This window comes from Haliotis asinina, chromosome 16 (genome assembly GCF_037392515.1).
Source record: "Haliotis asinina isolate JCU_RB_2024 chromosome 16, JCU_Hal_asi_v2, whole genome shotgun sequence".
NCBI classification, from domain to species: Eukaryota; Metazoa; Mollusca; class Gastropoda; order Lepetellida; family Haliotidae; genus Haliotis; species Haliotis asinina.
Genome location: NC_090295.1, coordinates 47,898,439 through 47,918,075, shown reverse-complemented (window position 1 = coordinate 47,918,075; position 19,637 = coordinate 47,898,439). Strand labels below are relative to the sequence as shown.

General features: G+C 38.0%; 1 protein-coding gene across 3 annotated transcripts in view; it reads right to left on the bottom strand.

The window, feature by feature from the left end:
• Positions 1-19,637, bottom strand: part of LOC137268927 (rap1 GTPase-activating protein 1-like) — a 299,889-nt gene that overhangs the window by 112,863 nt on the left and 167,389 nt on the right. For all 3 annotated transcript variants that reach the window (XM_067803536.1, XM_067803537.1, XM_067803538.1), the window contains one exon: positions 150-182. In XM_067803536.1, the coding sequence (XP_067659637.1) occupies positions 150-182 (33 nt within the window). The remainder of the gene's footprint in view (positions 1-149; positions 183-19,637) is intronic.

The window sequence follows — 19,637 nt, the reverse complement described above, 5'->3', positions numbered from 1 at the left end:
GTGAGCGTGTTTTCTTTCCCTCAGAACAGCCTGTTCTAGGAAAGATGGACCAGGAAATACCTTCACTTGTATTTGAACAGCCATTAATGGTCAGCCAGTGCAAAACACAACATAAAAACATCCACGGAAACAGTACGAAGATCACCTACCTGTAACTCTTCAGAGTAAGGGGCGTGTCACATCTGAAAATAAACAACCAACATTAGCTTATTCTACAAATGAGTGAGTGAGTGAGTTTAGTTTTACGCCACACTCAGCAATATTCCAGCTATACGTAAATAATTGAGTCTGGACCAGACAATCTAGTGATCAACAACATGAGCATCGATCTGCGTAATTGGGAACCGATGACATGTGTCTACCAAGTCAGCAAGCCTGACCATCTGATCCCGTTAGTCACCTTTTATGGCAATCATGGGTTGCTGAAGGCCTATTCTTCCCTGGGACCTTCATGGGTCATTCTACAAATGACCGCACATTTTGTAGACATACTGTCAAAATTGTGCCAATGCATGTAGCTCACCTGCATATGTGGTCTTTTCATGTTGAATACCATACGTTAAACTGTGCAAATATCTGATTTCATCACAAACTGGACAGGTAATAGCCATAAAAGTTTCAGCTTTCAGTGTGTGTAACTCTCATGAATAGCTTCACTAAACATCAATGACAAATGCAGATACAACTATCTTTTTCCAGCCGACATGATCTATTAACAAACTAACATCATTAGTGACATCACATACCAAATTCTATGACAGTTCGAACTAAAATGTCACTGTAGTGTAACATATATAAGTGAGTGAGTGAGTTTGGTTTTTTACCACTTTCAGTAGATAAACATCATGTGTTGGCCAGTTTCCGGGTGTTATTGAGTATTTGAAGCACAGGAATACACTTGGAACCGACCAGTCCTATAAAAGAACACTGTGACTTTTGGTTTACAATTAGCAATATTCTATCAATATCACAGTAGCTCACACCAGAAATGGGATTTACACACGGTACCCATATGGGGAAGGGTACCCATGTCAGCATGATGAGCATATGCTTTAACCACTGAGCTACCCCACCCCCCTCAATACCTTTTTACCAATACCACCTCAATGTTGTAATGTATGACAAAACTGGTCCAATTGACAATAACATATGAACATGATGTTTTACCATCTCAAACACAACGCTTCAGTTATGTGTTCCAAAAAAGGAGGTCAAGGCTTGAAAAGCGACAGAAAAGTAGACAACATCCAAGAAATTCAACAAAATGGTCTGCTAGTTCAAGGACACATACCAATGTACCAATATCATGATAAACCTTATCAATGATCAGCCTTATGTTTCACTACCACATATGGCCTTAATTAATGTGAAGGAAATGATTTGACCATTTCTGCCGATTTTGATCCCCAAGTCCATAAATTAGATAATGTCCCCATAAATAATTGAGGTCATCCAGAAACATTTACAAGAAAGTAATTGTTTTCATTCTTGATTAATGTGTTAGTATCTATTTTGTTCACAAAGGAGTTGACCTTTTACAAGATGTCAGGTCAGTGTACCACCCCTTCCTAATGAATCAGGTCAAAGGTCAGTGGCCTCACACCTCTTGATAATATGGGTGAAATGATGTGGTGCACATGCCTATAAAACAATGCCATAACGTGAACAAAATGTTCATTTTCCTGATGAATTCAACGCATTCATATTGAACTCATGTTCTGCAGTATATAACTGTAACATTTCAGATTCCTTGACTAAACACTGTTAACATACAAAAAAAAATAGCAAGAAGCACATTTGTAGGTAAGTTAATGGGTAGGTTCTTATTGTCAATGATGAGGGTTTTTTTTCTCACAACACATTTATTGTTATATATTGCATCATGATTCGTCATCATCATCATCATCATCATCATCATCATCATCATCATCGACTAACAGGATCGGGTGGTCAGACTTGCTGACTTGGTTGACATGTCATCGGTTCCCAACAGCGCAGATCGATGCTCATGTTGTTGATCACTGGATTGTCTGGTCCAGACTCGATTATTTACAGACCGCCGCCATATGGCTGGAATATTGCTGAGTGCGGCATAAAACTAAACTCACTCACTTACTCACTTATCATCATCATCATCGTTGTCATTGTTGTCATCAATATCACATCATTTATTATTGCTGTCATCACCATCCTTGCTGTCATCATCATCATCATCATCATCATCATCATCATCATCATCACCACCACCACCACCACCACCTCGAAATCATCATCAATGTCATCATCACCTTCATCAGCATTATTATTACAAACCACATTCACCATACGTTTAACACCAGCAAATACAAACCCTGATACAATTCATATATGGCTATGTGAGGAAAGACGGTGGGAAGCAGTTTCATCAGATTTCCATATCGATCTGTTATTGTTATACTGGAGCTCTTTTCACATATGTGATGAGAATATGATTTCCATTGTTCCTACTTGTATAATGCCTGTTGCATGCAGACTAGATCAAAGAGAAAGTTGCAGCAGAGAGACTTTATTGACCCATTCTACCAAGAAAAATATTAAATTACACAGCTCCACAAAATGCACATTGTAGACAGCCTCTGCAGGATATTTCTTATCCAACCGTAGTTCCTTGGAACACATTAGAACGGAGAGCAACAAAATATATCGTATCACTGCCATCATCATCATCATCATCATCGTCATCATCATCATCATCATCATCGTCATCGTCGTCGTCATCATCATCATTGTCATCATCATCATCATCATCATCATCCAAAGCAAAGCAACGCCATTAATGATAATACTGAGAGAGTTAGGTCTAATGTGGCTTTGATTTCATATTGAATTTTCAGCTAGTCTTAATAAACTCTTCATAAGTACCATTAGCAATCATTGTCAGTCATCATCATCATCATCATCATCATCATCATCATTGTCGTCGTCGTCATTATCATCATCAACAATAACAACAAAAGCCACATACAATTTGTGACTGTTTGGTACTCTTAAAGAAATTGTTGACAACGTCAAACACTCAGCCAGACTTAACGTACATCTTAGACATTTGCCCCCTACCATTCCAGATAGGATTCATAAGAGTGGGTCTTGAAGATGCACTCTCATGTCAGCCTCATCTCCAGAAACACCCCTGGTGTCTCCATATTCATTTTGCCCCTTCTGGCTCCCCGCTGACACATTTGTCAACCTGAACCAAGCAGGCCCTGCCTTTTTAACTGTTACAACCTTCTTGTAACTGTGAGAAGCCAGCTATTTATTCATCTGCCTCTCTGACAAGGCGTCTCCAAAACAAGTTCTCCTTCGATCGATTTCACCAACGAAATTATTTTGGCTAAAAGATTATCCGTCTGCTGGTTGTGGCGCCCCCACAGCATGGCATTCTGTGAGCGTGGGGTGAAGAGGTTTAACCATGTCAATCTCCCACAATGCCATGGGTTAGGGAAGGTATCCTTGGTTGGCTTAATTGTCACAGGGATTCAGATTAAAGGAAGCCCTTTGTATGGATTGTATTCTGGTTTAGAGGCTAGAGGTGGGGGTTGAGGGGAGGCATGCTATACAAAATGGGGCAGGTGGGAGTGTGGTGGGTGTAGATGGGAGGGGCAAAGGGGGTTTCTGGTAGATGGGGTGGTAGGCGGATTGGAGACAGGGGGAATGTGGTGGCCAGCAGGTGGGGTGGAAGCTGTAGATGGGGTGGAAGCCGTAGATGGGATAGTGGCCATAGATGAGGTAGAGGCCACTGATGGGGTAGTGGCCAAAATTGGGGTGGAAGCCGTAGATGGGGTGGAATCTGTGAATGGGATGGTGGCCATAGATGGGGTAAAGGCCATAGATAGGTTGGTGGTCATAGATGAGAGTGGAGGCCATAGATGGGGTAGTGGCCATAATTGGGGTGGAGACCATAGATGGAGTGGAAGCCATAGATGGGATAGTGGCCACAGGTGGAGTGACTGTGAGATGACAGGCAGCAGAGAAGGTAGTAGCAGATGCATGTGAGGGGCTCGAAGGGTGGTTTCAGGTAGACAAGATGATGACAGATTGACAGTGAGGGACTTGCATGGTTGTTTCACACAGATGGGACTGTGGCTGTTAGGTAACGGGCAGCACATTAATGGCAGCAGTCCATACTGGCTTTTCAGGTACATGGGGCTGTGGATGGTAGATGGGGGCAGGAGTTGGATGGGAACAGCTCATACTGGGGTTGATGACAGATAGATGTGAGAGGTTTATAGGTGGGTTTTCAGATAGATGGGGTTGTGGCAGGTAGATGGGGGTGCAGGAGATAGATGTGAGCAACTCATACTGGGGTTTCAGGTAGATGGGATGATGTTAGGCAAATAACTGAAGATGGTAGGGAGATGGCTAGACTAATGCTTAGTAACTGAATATATACAATAGAAACAAACTGACCCATACAAATTGAAAAGGAACCCCATGGAGACCAGAGATTCAGAACTTGAGGAAATCTAGACTTGCTTCATTTAAGGCTTCAGCACTGCAGAGAGGGTTTGGCAGTAGAGAAAATAATACAGTTCAGGGACTGTGAGACAAACTAGGAGACGTCCAGAAGATAAGTGCCTACTGGGGATGGTGGAGGTTTATTAGGGGTATATTGAGTGTGTGGCAGCTTAGAATGCATGTACACAGAGGTGGAACTAAGGCAGAGCGTAAATTGTAGGGTAGTGTTGATCCTGAGTGGCTGGAGGTAAGAGGCCATGGTGAGTGAGTATGGTTTTCATACAACTTTTAGCAACAATCTAGCAAAATCACAGCAGGAGAAATGGGGAATAAAGCCAGAAATGGACTTCACACATTGTACCCATGTGGGGGATCAAACCCAGGTCAGCTGCATGATGAGCGGACACTTACCCACTTGGCTACCCCATCGCCCCTATGTGGAAATGGAGTCATACAATGGTGAAATTGGTGTCCGTAGTGGCAGTGTGGCATCAGATTATACATCCTGCAAGGGTAGGATAGAAGTGGGACCTCTTACTGAAGTGGTGATGTTGCTGGTTGGAAGTGGTGGTGGTGTTAAGGACACTGAAAGTGACAGCAATGTAGTGACTAAAGCATTTCAGCTATTCAGTCAAGCTAGGTTACCACAGAAGGGCAAATCTTCAAAGAAGCCCATCACTTTCAACAATGAAAATAAAAACAAATCTGAAAACCTAAGCTCATCAAGAATTCAACAATCAGCCCCGTGCCCTTCAAGAAGGCTGATATTCTATAAATACCCATATATAAGCCAATTAAAAGGTTGTCCATAGACAAACTCAATTTAGCTGTATGAGAATCCAATAGGAGTCTCCAAGCCCATTTTGAATATAACTAATTCATGTCTGACTCAGACAAGTAGTTATAACCAATGAAATACACATTAACACAATGTATTACCCTGTCTGAAGCCAGGCTGATTGGACAGGATCATCTGCTGAAGTTCCAGAACAGTATGGGCACTCTACTGCAACACCGTATCACCATCCTTTGATGATGCAGAACAGGTAATAAGGTGTAATGACATTCACTGATTAAATAACAAACACAGTCCAATCTGTAAGATGTCTAACAGGGGTAAATAGAAAATTTCACTTTCGTGTCACAATATCAAATATATCAAATGAGTCCACAAAGTATTAAAACTTTAAGGCTTTGACATCTAAACCATGAGGTAAGATCCTTTTCATCAAATTCAACTATTTCTCTTTATATAATGTAATGACTCTTGTCTAGAGTATAAAAAGTGAATTAAACTAGCTTCAGTAACACAGATAAGTGATGCAATTTGATTATGGTGAGGTAGCCTAGTGGTTAAGGCATTCGCTCACTATACCAAAGACCTGAGTTTGATTCCATGGCTACAATGTTCTAGTGTTCCCCACTATGATGGCGCTGATATATTGGTAAAAGCAGCATTAAACCATATTCATTATCTCACTGTTTTGAAATGACATCATGTGATCTGTGATAATTCAACTGTTGTAGTATCTTGAGGAAATAGTTTCATATTTTACATATTTACAGTAAAATTATGTACAAAACATTCTAAAAATACAGCGAGGAGTCCTACAGTAAAGGCTATTGACCAAAAATTCACAGGTAATCACGCAGTACTTAACTGATACACCATATCTATGCTGATATGATAGTTATTCAACTAGTTGTAGGTTACCAAGTCTTTGACACAATCTGGACCATACGACTTGTTCCATATATGGCAAAAAGGCCCAAATGGATACTACAAAATCATTATAATATTAAAGGTCACTGTACCAAATTAACTTAATTAAATTAAATTAATTTATCTCCCTCTTTCAACAAACAACCATATTTTAAAATAAAAGTTCAGGTTTCCTTATTAGAGTGGGGAAAAACTTCATCATTTTGTAATTACATATTCAGGTCCAGCAGGTGAAAGGGATGGATTGGCTGTCATGTCATCAAATGCTCCACAATTTGCTGTACAGAGTTACCTCCCTTAGGCAGGTTATACTGAATGTTGTAATGAAATAATCCATTAACTGCTACTGTGAAGTACAGAATAAATTAAACTTGTTTTTAATTAAACTTTAATATTATTTAACTGCCTCTGGGTGGTTGTTGGGTAAGGTTGCTTACCTTGGGTCACTCCATTGTCTACCATAGCTCACACCTGATTGGCCTTGTGTAAAATACTAAGGTTGAGTCACTCCATTGTCTACCATAGCTCACACCTGATTGGCCTTGTGTAAAATACTAAGGTTGAGTCACTCCATTGTCTACCATAGCTCACACCTGATTGGCCTTGTGTAAAATACTAAGGTTGAGTCACTCCATTGTCTACCATAGCTCACACCTGATTGGCCTTGTGTAAAATACTAAGGTTGAGAACATCACCAGCACAACACACAGCCCACTAACACTGACCAGACATTGTTACAAATAAGTTACGTATTTTACAATCATTTACTTGTATATAGGATTAAATCATGTTTTGATGTTATCTGCAAAATCAACCTAGTTATAACCCAAATTGACCTAAACATCACCTTTTCACGTAACTATTTCTGTCCTTGAGAATGAGTGAGCAAGCATGCGGTATTTATAATCTATGTGTTTGTATATATGAATAAACCTTCAAAACTCAACCCTGACCTGTGTGTCCTTATTAAACAGTCCCCCCCCCCCCCACGTCCACACTCTGGAGCACCCACCCATTGCTGTGTCCTGTACAATGGTACAACCCCAGCAAATATTGGCATCCAATAACTTTCGAATAATTTTCAGCCAGCAAGATGAAGAGATGGTAGATAAGGACTATATATGTGAGTGAGCAAAAATATGTTATATTATTACAACATTTTACTTCATTTAAAAGCTGGACACCATTATTTCAGTTGAAAAACTGAATCTCTACACTATTTAGATGAACTGACTCTAAACTAAATGTTTCCAGTTATGTTGCTTAGCAACACAATAATCACAGTTAGTATAAACTGGAGAAAACGTGTGAGAATATAAACTGTTTTCATGACAACCACTTCTGAATACCATGACATTATAAAGTTGCTATAAACACAAACTAAATTGTTGTAAAGCTGAAATCTATGGATTGTGTCAAAAACAGTTATGCATTCAAAAATATTTAACCATACAACTTTCTACACAAATAAATTCTATCTCCCTTGAACCCCATTGCTACAGTTACCATTCATGGTTCCTCATGTGTGATATCCTTACAAGTTTCACTGTAATTGTCTCCTCATGAAACATGTGTCCATATACTTGACCACTGGACAGGTAGGAAGGCAGATGCCAGGCTAGTCAATCTAACGAGAAGCACAGAAATTACAACACCATTGGCACATGTATCTTCTTTGAACGTCATCTATAAGACGGATTCTATAGTGCTGAAGTCACTAAATAACACATTTGAAAATTAGCTATTCACACATGCTACTTTTCAAGAAAACTGTCATCGGTAAAACAGTCAGTAATTCAATCTATCCATCAATTAAAGTTTTCTTAAACCCCTAAAAGCACATTTGATGCAAGGATAATCAATTACAAGTCAACTGAAATGTCAAATGCATTTCACTTTTTAGACTAATTCATTTCTTACACTAGAATAATGACTAAAGTAAATATTACATTTAAAATGTGTAGAATGTTTTCCTCATAATTGTTTCCCTGGAGCAAAGAATTCTGAAAGTTTTTCCCTAACAACTAATTTGATTTAATCAACTGAAAACATTCAGTTCTCGGTAATATTAACCCTGCAACTGGTAACACATTTGAAGGAAAAACTTATAAAAAAGTAAGAAAATTATAGTACCTGATAGGGTTAATAACCTTTCTCAGGGAAAATCAGGACTGACATTTATTAATGAAAATTGCTAATAGTATTCCCTTCATGTGGGGAAAAAAAAGCCATATCTGCACGAAAAAGATATGCAAACTGATTAACAACTAATACGTAATTCATGACAATACTTGTCACATCATCTGCAACAGTGGAATTATGGAAGGTCTCTATTTGAATCTGGATATACACAAAATCTGTGGGTAATACATACAGACTATTGTCATACTGTTTTATAGATGAATGTCATTCTTGCATTTACAGAACACAATCTAGGCTGAAGTATGAATGTTATCACATAGAGTGAGTGAGTTTGTTACTACTTTTATAAACACTCCAGCAATAGCACACTCTGGACACAAGGAGTAGGTTTCACATGCTATCCCGTGACAAGATCAAGTTGCACCACTACATAAAACATTATTAATTCACTCACATACATGTGACATTTTTTACAAATGAATTATGGTGTTTTGAAATTAATGATTTGGAACAATCTGTAAGAAAATTTACACACAGAAAAGATATTTGTCAACATTTATCATTCAACAACTTTGTCTCTGCATTACTGTAACGCTAACCTAACATGGACGTATGTGCCAAGGCTGCAATGGCCAACAACAGCAATTACTATCTTGTATAACTGTCCCACAATTGCTCAAACACTCAATGACAGATCTGGTGCTGAAAAAACATGCAACCTTTTTATGATCCTAATAGCGAGCACACAGCTCAAATAGTTACATTTTTAAATCATCTGCCTCCATAAAATGTCAATCTATTCACCAAAACTGACTGATATGTTGACACACTCGATACATTTCTACACAAGCTTCACTTACAACGCCCTCTGGTGTAGGTTTCCAAAGACAGCATATAACTGCCTTGTGGAAGTGTAAGCCTATACCATCTTGCAGGAAAACATTCAGACTTTTTCAACCAATATAATTATTGCTGTTTTATAGCTTTTCTGTGGGTGTTTTCAACATAATGTGCAATGAATATTGTCTTTTGTGTGGTATATTACATCCAAGACACATGATCAGGGAGCAGATTTCAAGCGGTATATTCTCCATGTCTATTTATTTGTTCAGTGAGTTGATCAGGTTGTTGTGTCTGTTTGAAGAGTATCTACTTTCATAAGTGGATAAATTATCAGTTTCTTTTTTTGTGATTTTGTGTCACCTTGAGCATTACTGACCAACATATGATCTTGACATGGTAGGAAAGCCTTTCATGATGCTGAATGTAATATTTTAATCTTTGCCACACTAATCATGATCAATGTGAAGCTGAAATATACATCTGCAGTGATAGGATCCTGGCATCCCTAAGGTATGTAACTCTGGACCACCTATTGCTGTGTCCTATACAAGTGAACAACCCCAGTAAATACTGGTGTCCAACAACTCATTTTCAGCCAACATGAGGATCAGATGTTAGATAAGGACTGAATATGTAAGTGAGCAAAATATGTCATATTAATGTAGTAGGCACTAAATGTCTGAGTCACATACTGGGATTCAAACCATGAACCATGATCCATAGTTGGACACCTTGTCCACAATACCAAAGAGGTTAAGCCCATCAGCAAGCTGACAAGGTGGATGTGAAAGCTGACAAGGTGAAGATTTCATCTGTGGGATGACTCCACCCCTGCTACATTAATATAAGATATTATTTCGTTTTAAATGCTGGTCAGCATTATTTCAGTTGAAAAAATGAATTTCTACACTAGTTAAATGGACAGTTTCTCAGCTAGATGTTTCCAGTTTTGTTGCTTGGCAACACAATAATCACAACCACTGGAGAAAACATCTGAGAATATAAACTACTGTTTTCATGACAACCACTTCTGAATACCATGACATTGAAAACTTCCAGTAAACACAAAAATTTATACCTCTGATTCAGAAAATCAAAAACATGTTTTGAACTTGTGAAATAAGGTAAAACGCCACCAATAACAGAAAGAGCAGGATATGTGAAGGGTTATTTAATAGATGTAGGACCCAAAAACGGAGGAAAGGACATCTGGTGCCCTTTAGATTGGTCTTGGAAAACCGAACAAGCAGTTGTGAAGAGTTCACACAAATAGGTCTTATAATACTGAGGACAGATGTATTATACATAATGCTTCATGGATCCACACAATCCAAATGTAAAAAGCCAAAAAGGAAACAAATTTATAACACATTATCCGAAAATTAAATGTTCAGTCCATATACTCGCAGATTGGCTCAGATCCATGAAATTCTAAATCTACTGTTGTTGATGATTTAATGGCACATTTCTACCAGAAATACCAACACTTACAGCTCTCTGTCTGAATCCTGAATACAGATATACACAATTCAGTATTGAATACTATTCTAGAACAGTCTCTAAAACAAGAAGAAGTGACAATAATTCAAGACCTGCAAGCATACAAATCACAGAGGAGACATTCTTTGAAACAGTTATTTACCTGTCCACAGGTAAGTTACAAATGTTGTTACAGATTAGTAGAAATAAATTTTGTAAGGATGTGGCCATATTTGTTTAAAGATGCACAAAACAAGTTACCTGTACTTTGAGCTTTGACTACGCCGATATTCCAAAATTCGGTCGAAGCTAAAGCTGCGACGTCTGCCTCTATATTCCATAGTTGTTGAAGAATGGAAGTACACAGTCTCACAACAAACACCAATTACTCACAATGGTCAACTGACAATACAAGTTGACAGTGATCAGTGATCAACATTGTAAATATTCAATATTTGTTGCCCACACCACAAAGTAAACTTTCACATATATCAGCAACGAAGGCTGCTATAACAATGGAATGTTGTTGTTAATTGTAGATGTTTACTGGCTTGAAAATGTCCAACAGAAAGTGTTAACGATCCACTGATGGGATAATTGTCACGAAATCATCAATAAACACTTATAGTTCTGCAGCCATCCTTTTACCTTCTTTGTACCCTCCGAAAGCATAAATGTTCAATTCAAACATATCCAAAAGCGATCGGCTGTGACTAGTAAATGGTAAAAACTATTATCCTATGCACTATATATTAATACCAGCATCCTCCTCACACACAAACCATCATGGTTGCAATATGACCTTAGAAAAGTTGGTGCTCTGAAATAGCCTGTTATTTGAACCTAATTTCATTTACAATCCAACTTTCAAATGTCATCTGTAGAATCACGGCAATTTGTCCTCACAACGTTGTCATAAAAGAAACACTTGGCACATATATGTCCTTTGCATGTTGAAATCTGCTTATTTCCATTCTTGCTTGAAACATCTGCAAAATGTCATTGCATTTTAGAAGAGTTTGATTGTTCATAATGAAACATTCTCCTGGAGCACATCGCTGGGACACTGGTCTTGTTACTATGAAACACTCGTATGTATTGAATAAGTAGAATTCTCTGTCTTCATAATAAAAGGTAAAAAAGCCAAGGTCAAGGTCATATGATTACAGGCAAGCCTTTGAATGAACTTCTGATTGAAGATATCCTTGTTTAAAAAGGCAAAATTCATTTACTCCAACTGTTTGAGAAATAGCATCATACTGCGTCAAACGAAACCTTATAAAGACGACAATAGCCTGTTTTCCACTTATTTGAGAAGGATCGAAGGTCACCTACTTTACACGTCTGATACAGCTGAAGTAATGCTATCCCATAAGCCTTCAATTTTCGTCCAAATGAACCAATTTACAATCAACCAAACTTTGTACTTCCTTTATCCAAATCTGGGCAAAGCTTATCTGAAGAAATGCAACACTGACAGTCTTTGTACAAAAATATTATTCATTTCCAAGATCATGGATTCAGATTGTAATGCTGATCAAGTAAGCTGCAGATTTCCTCTAAATGCTGTTTGTCCTGTGTTTGTCATAGAACTCATTAACAAAAGGAATTTAACACACTGCTGAGTGAAAGCAGGGTAAAATGTCACTAATAAATCACACAAACTGCCCATTTACTCCCTAACAGACTGCCTTGGATCATGGACATTTCTGTCAAACCTTCCACACTGGAGCATGCAGAGAGATTCATGGAATGAAAACACTAATTCACTCTTCACAAGAAAGGGTTCAAATAATCATAAAATTAAATTCAAGCTGAAAATATGTACAAAATATACTTCATCCATGAAATAAAAAATGCATTTTATGCCTGCTACTGCATCAGGATAACATGACGTTTCTAAAGTACTCTGCCTGCTAGGATATCCTAACTTATCGATTTCAACTGTTCAAGTTCTCCAATCAATATGTAAAGAAAACAGTTACAGCTGAATTTAAAATTTCAGTCCACTCTCCTAGTCACACTTGGATCCAGCAGGATACAAAAACAACTCCTTGATTACCGCATGATTTCAGGAATCTGAAATGCGTATTTTAATCCGAACTGTTCACACATCCTTATGAAAATCTTTGTTATGTGAAGTAGAGAGAGATCTTCCTTATGAAATGCAAATTCTGACTTTCAAATTCTTGAATTCTTGTGCCCAATGTAAAAGAGCCTGTCTGCAGATGATAACAATTCCAAGTTGAGCATCAAAGCAGGTGATCAACAATCTGTTTAGATTACAAGATTCCCCAACACGGATAACATGTGTCACATTCGTTTCTTGTGCCTGTCAACTGGGTTAATACGAACATCAATTAACACTCCGGCATCAACATGAGGTCCCCACAAACACTGACCACACAGGGATTGGGGTCATCAATTTCAACACAATCTAAAAATCTCAAACTTAACACCACAAAGAGACAAAATGGGTTTGTGTGCCGATTTCAGCTTAGTGTAAGAAACTCCGATAGGAGTCACGTTTCTGCAGAATCAGACAGGAACAGGTGCCCACCCCATAGTAATGCACATTTTCTCAATAAACTTTCTTCTGAATCAATGCCTCAAACTGAAAAATAATGTTCAATGTCAATCCGATTCTTAAACAAAATCTTTTCTTTTTTCAAAGACTCTCAGAAGATATGTATGAAGACATGTTTCCCGACTGCTGTGTTATAACGAGGTATGGATTGTTATTTGACCAGGTGTACTGATTGAAAGGTCATTAATCATGATCAGTAGACTTCCTTATAAGGAATCTATAAGACACATTTTATTTATAACCACTCCTCCTGTTTAGAACAAAGCTGACAGGTGACAAGATAGCTACTAAGGCTGATGGGCTGATAACTAATAGCCTGTCAATCAGACAAATGACCTTTTCAAAACTATATTCATCAACAACATATGTCAGATTACTTACTTAAATACATTAATCTGTCATTATTGAATGCATATCAAATTGAAATTTTATGACTGACTTCAAATTTTATTAAATCTCTGCGCGTGCGTGCATGAAACCATATACTGGGAAATATCAAAAAGTCTCCATTCTACAGGTCGTAAAAGTTTAAATAGAGTCCACATTTAGTTACTCTGTTTTATGTTATATTCCTTGCATTGAGAGTATATTTTAATGAAATTTGGTATTGACATACCATCTTTATCATAAATAGTAACAATATATGTATTTTTGAATTTCATGTGTAAACTATGTCAATAGTGCTTCCATGTATCAGATACAGAAAACTGACAGTTTTGATGAATTACATTTAACCTGAAACCACAGAGTGAGTGAGTGAGTTTTGCGTCACAGTCAGCAATATTCAAGCTATATGGCAGCAGTCTATCAATAATTTCATTGGGACCAGGCAATCAAGTGATCAACAACCTGAACCTCGATATGCACAATATTGGGAACCTATGACATGTGTCAACCAAGTCAGCGAGTCTGACTACCGGGTCCTGTTAGTCGTCTCCTCCCCTATAATATGACAAGCATGGGTTGCTGAAGACCTTTTCTACCCCGGGGCCTTCATGGGTCAACTTGAAACCAGACTTTTTCACAAATAAGCACACTCAGAAACCCATCACAGTAGGGTATAGCTGATGTCACATATACATGTTCTTTGGATTAGATCTTCTGATTAGCCCTTATCCATGAAGATCCATGTTAGAATTTAATTTCAGTCACTCATAGGAGGTGACTAACGGGATCGGGTGGTCAGACTCGCTAACTTGGATGAAACTCATCGGTTCGCGATTGAGTAGATCAATACTGTGGATTGTCTGATTAATCAGTGGAATGTCTGGTCCAGACTTGATTATTTACAGACACCTGCCATATAGCTGGAATATTGCTCACTGCAGCAGAATCTAAATACTCTCACTCTGATTAAATCTGATACATAAACTTTCTGAACAATTTCTGAACTATCATGCACCTCTTCCTCAGTGCCAAACATACACCTCGTCCTCATTGCCAAACAGATTAACTCATCAGGTAAGGTAAGGATGTCACCACATCCAGTTACATAAGACAGCAGTTATAACTGTCAGATGGAGGGGAGATAGGGGATTGTATTCCTCCTAATGATCTTACATTCTCAATTATAACAAATAATACTGGGCTATTTATATAGCACTTTTCTGCATCACACGAATATGCTCAAAACACTTCCTGAGCTGAAGTATTACTACATACAGCTAGCTGGTACAGAGATCAAAAGTCACTAGTAGTGAAAAGATGAATTCTATAATATCACATCATTGTGCCTTGCTATAAACTGGATTTAACCTCTCATTTTGATTATTTCACTCTGTGCATGCATGTGTTAGCATTACTACCTGAACTAGACCTCGAACTGAGTGAGTGGTTTGGGCGAGGGAGTGAGTGAGTGGTTTGGGCGAGGGAGTGAGTGAGTGGTTTGGGCGAGGGAGTGAGTGAGTGGTTTGGGCAAGTGAGTGAGTGAGTGGTTTGGGCGAGGGAGTGAGTGAGTGGTTTGGGCGAGGGAGTGAGTGAGTGGTTTGGGCAAGTGAGTGAGTGAGTGGTTTGGGCGAGGGAGTGAGTGAGTGGTTTGGGCGAGGGAGTGAGTGAGTGGTTTGGGCGACGAGGGAGTGAGTGAGTGGTTTGGGCGAGGGAGTGAGTGAGTGGTTTGGGCAAGTGAGTGAGTGAGTGGTTTGGGCGAGGGAGTGAGTGAGTGGTTTGGGCGAGGGAGTGAGTGGTTCGGGCAAGTGAGTGAGTGAGTGGTTTGGGCGAGGGAGTGAGTGAGTGGCTGGGTGAGCGGGCGGGTGGGTGAGCGGGCAGGCAGGCGAGTGAGTGGTTTGGGCGAGTGAGTGAATGGGTTGGGTGAAAGAGTGTGTGAGTGAATGGTTCAGGTGAGTGAGTGAGTGGGTGAGTGGGTGAGTGAGTGAATCAGTGAGTGAATGGTTTGAGTGAGCGAGTGGGTGAGTGAGTGAATCAGGGAGTGAATGGTTTGAGTGAGCAGGTGGATAGGTTGGTGCGCTGGTGAGTGAGTGGGTGGGCAAGATTTTAACAGCTTTACCCACATTCAAGCATGAAGGGGGAAAGCAAGAAATGGTCTCATAAAAAACTGCACTCAGTACACTGACCATGTGCTGACCAATCCTTGTTCTAACCCCTTAAATCCCATGAACCAGGCAGAGTAACAACAAACTAACTATCAACACATACACCGATAAATCAACATCATCATCAATGCATGCACATTTTGGCCAAGATTGGTCCTCAACAGCCCTTGCATCTAACAGTATCGGTGGTCAGACTGATAGCTGATGCAAGACATCGTAAACAATTGCAAAATGTGTAGAGTGATCCCCTTGATGTCTGGCCCAGACTCTATTATTTAGAGTCCGCCATCATATAGCTGGAATATTGCTGAATGCAGCATTAAGCAACGAATAAGGTCATAAATCTTCTACACCGCTGCACATCTTTTGAAAACTTGCGAGGTTAAAGTCATGGCACATGATTGAATTTTGATTGCTTTTTTCCCTGTAATAAAAACTAACATGAGAGCAAAACAATTTTATGATAAAAAAATACACGAAGGGAATGGCCGAGTTCTATATAGAAGATACCAAAAACCTTGAAAGTGGAATCCTTATGGGATATAGGATAAAAGATCAGGAAAGTGCGTCATTTGGCTGCTAATGATGTCAATTTTGACAATTAATTTCCAATTTTAGATGCCAACTTCTTTTTAATTTCAGTGTTTAATGGCAGCACTTGATGACAGTGATTTGGCTCGCTACTGCAAAATAGACAAGTTGATGACGGATACTTGGGAGAAATCCAATGAAAAGAAGCTTTAATTTGAACTCTTTAGCTGAAGCCCTTGAGCAAAGAGGTTTTAATGATTTCGTCAAATACAAAGAATATTGGAAAAGCAGTGTGAATTATTTCACAAAATAATTAAAATGCCACAGCAATCAAAATAAAAAAACTCCAACTTTCACTTGACTTGACATTTTGAAAAGTTCATTCTTGAGTTGGGACTTCCAATTGAGGATTTTTCTCATGTGAATTTTTCCTCAAACCCAGAACAAAAAGAAAAAAGTCCTTCACACAAATACACAAATATTAACAAACACATCACCTAACAAAAGCATAATCTGTTTGAATAAGGCATTTGATTTGCAGGTCTTTTCAACAAAACACTTTTGTAAACAGAACAACTTACTCTGACACCACAGATGGCTGCCATTTCCTGGAATAACCTCGACACATGGATGTCATGTCACGTATATTGGAATCCTGTGTCAGTGAATTTCCCACTATTTTCCACATCTGATGTCCACTTCTGTTGCGAAAACCATTAATGGCTGATTGATCGATCACTCTATCAAGCTAGTAATCACAGCCTATCAAACTCAACACATTGTCAAAAAATAAGGCTGACCCTGTCAGACACTCTTTAGCAATGTTCAACACTAAACATAGGTCAAGTATGATACTTTAACCTTTTAACCTTTAACGAAACAAATCACGCTTTTTATTCTTAAAGTATATCACACATCTAAAGCATACACTTAAATCTGCATTTCAAGAATACCCACACTTTACGTTTTGGATAAAGATAAAAAAATACCTAACAATAGAATAAAACCATTATATGGTAACAGCTTTTCAAAAGAATATTTCCTTGATGTTAAATTCAGTGGAAGCTTCAAAACTTGAAAGACCTTTTCATAAAACAAAAATCATGTGTACACATGAGAACAAACTTCTTGAGATCCCTTGTTTTTGAATATCTTAAATGATATTCTGCTTGAATGTATTGATAGGATCTAACTGGTTAATGTAGCCACCGGTCACATCAGCTGGGGCAATAAGCTTCCTATTTCACTGCCAGCCATGACCCAAATGCAATAATCCTTGGCCATTTGGTGATATTTCCAGGTAATCTAGGAAAGCATTTTGTCACAATAACCACTTGATTAATCCGTTTAGAGGAATAGCAGGCAAATAGTTCTCACTTCAAAGGCACAGGAAAAGTAGTGTAAGTGTTATACAATGGATTATCACATAAGCCTCACTTTCATTGAATGTCCTCAGGTCACATGGCTAAAACCCTCACATCTGAGGTGTATACACAGACTGTACTATGACTTGCCGAATACCCAGGACTTTTGAAAAAAACACATGGATAACAGGTGGTTTTATGTATGTTGTTGTATAACATAGTACTGTTGCAGCACATTTCCATTCATCTAAAAAATGCAAATGAATAATGAACCCTGGGTGCCATTGTAGAAAGCGATCTTGGTGTTAAAGTGAGTATAACTCCCATACCTTAACATAGACTAAAGGTAGTCAGCTGTACCCTGGACAAGACTTTCCAGTTGAGCATTTTGGTCACCATGACAATACTTCTGGGTAAGTAGAACAGAAAAACTCCTCTACATTCAAGCGAGGAGATATTGGGTACATAAGTGGAAGTAAACTGCCAGCAAATGTATCAAACATATTGATTTTCTCATCCTTGGACAGATGAGGTCTGTTTGCTGATTTGCTAAGGAAGTGAACAGAAGTTTAGTTTGTCATATATAACAGATAAATAAATTTGTCATATATAATAAAATAATAATTTTGTCATATATAATAGAAAAATAATTTCTCTTATATCTTAGAATAATTATGTTGTCACATATTATAGAACAATAATTCTGTAATATATAATAGAAAAATAATTTTGTAACATATAACAGAATAATAATAGAATAGAATCACAGAAAACTGAAGATGTCATTTAATCGAAGATCAAAAGTTTTCATTTTAAGATATATAGCAAAGAAGGAATATATGATTTGACCATATTCCCTTAAAATTACATTAGGATTAGGTTAAAAACATATTTTGACATGAATAATTATTGGTTTTTATTCAATAACGTTTTACATGTTCCACATTCATCCTCAGTCAATTTCAGAATCAGCCCTTTAAATAATGTTTCCTCCCAAAAAGATACATCTTGAAAAGAACTGAAGACAGTTTCATACAGAAATCAGAATGGAAAACCAAGTTTTTAAATAGAAAAATACAAACCTTTTAATGAAACACATCTCTTGCACATAATTAATATAATTAATTAATTATGTGTTTTCATGAAATTGATGTGTGTAAGTCAGCACTACAGGTACACAGAGAAACAGGGACCAGCCAGTAAGTGGTATTAGCTACAATGTTGCAAATCTTTCAGCCTGGGGCTCATTGATTCAGGAAACACCAGCTTCATCAATGTTGCAGGCCATTCATATAATACTTCCCTCACAACTACTTTATTCTGTAAGTGCTGAAGTTCTCCACTTGACAACAGGTATTCAGCAGCACTTTAGGAAGATATCCACCCTACAGTAACTTCTGCCCAAATCCGATTCTACTTAACTTCACGTTTGATGTGATTAGAAGGCAAAGACTATCTAAGTCCCTGAGAGAGGAATTAGGGATAATTTCATACTGAAGATCACTGCAATTTCTAAACAACATGCATGCGAGATATAGGTGAAATAATGTCAAACGTAACACTGAAATCCCACCTCCTTCATATTTTGCTTGGAATGTTTTGCATATCAAGGGAAGTAACTCTTGTAAACTTTGGTAAAGCCAAACAGTCAACAGAGTCAATCTGAGATATTTAGTTACAATTCCTGAAATAATTTATCATTGCATTTTTATGTAAGAAATTATTTCAAAATATATCAAAACAGTATTTATTCATTTTACAAGTATTTTCAAGCTTATCAAAAGCCAGCCACACAGCTATGTGATTTATTCATATATAAAGACAGGTAATATCCTAGCGTTCATCCAAATCCACTTCAATTTAGAACAAAATGTTCCAAAATTTATATCTTCTTCAAGATCAAAATAACTGAGAAGTTTTGTCTC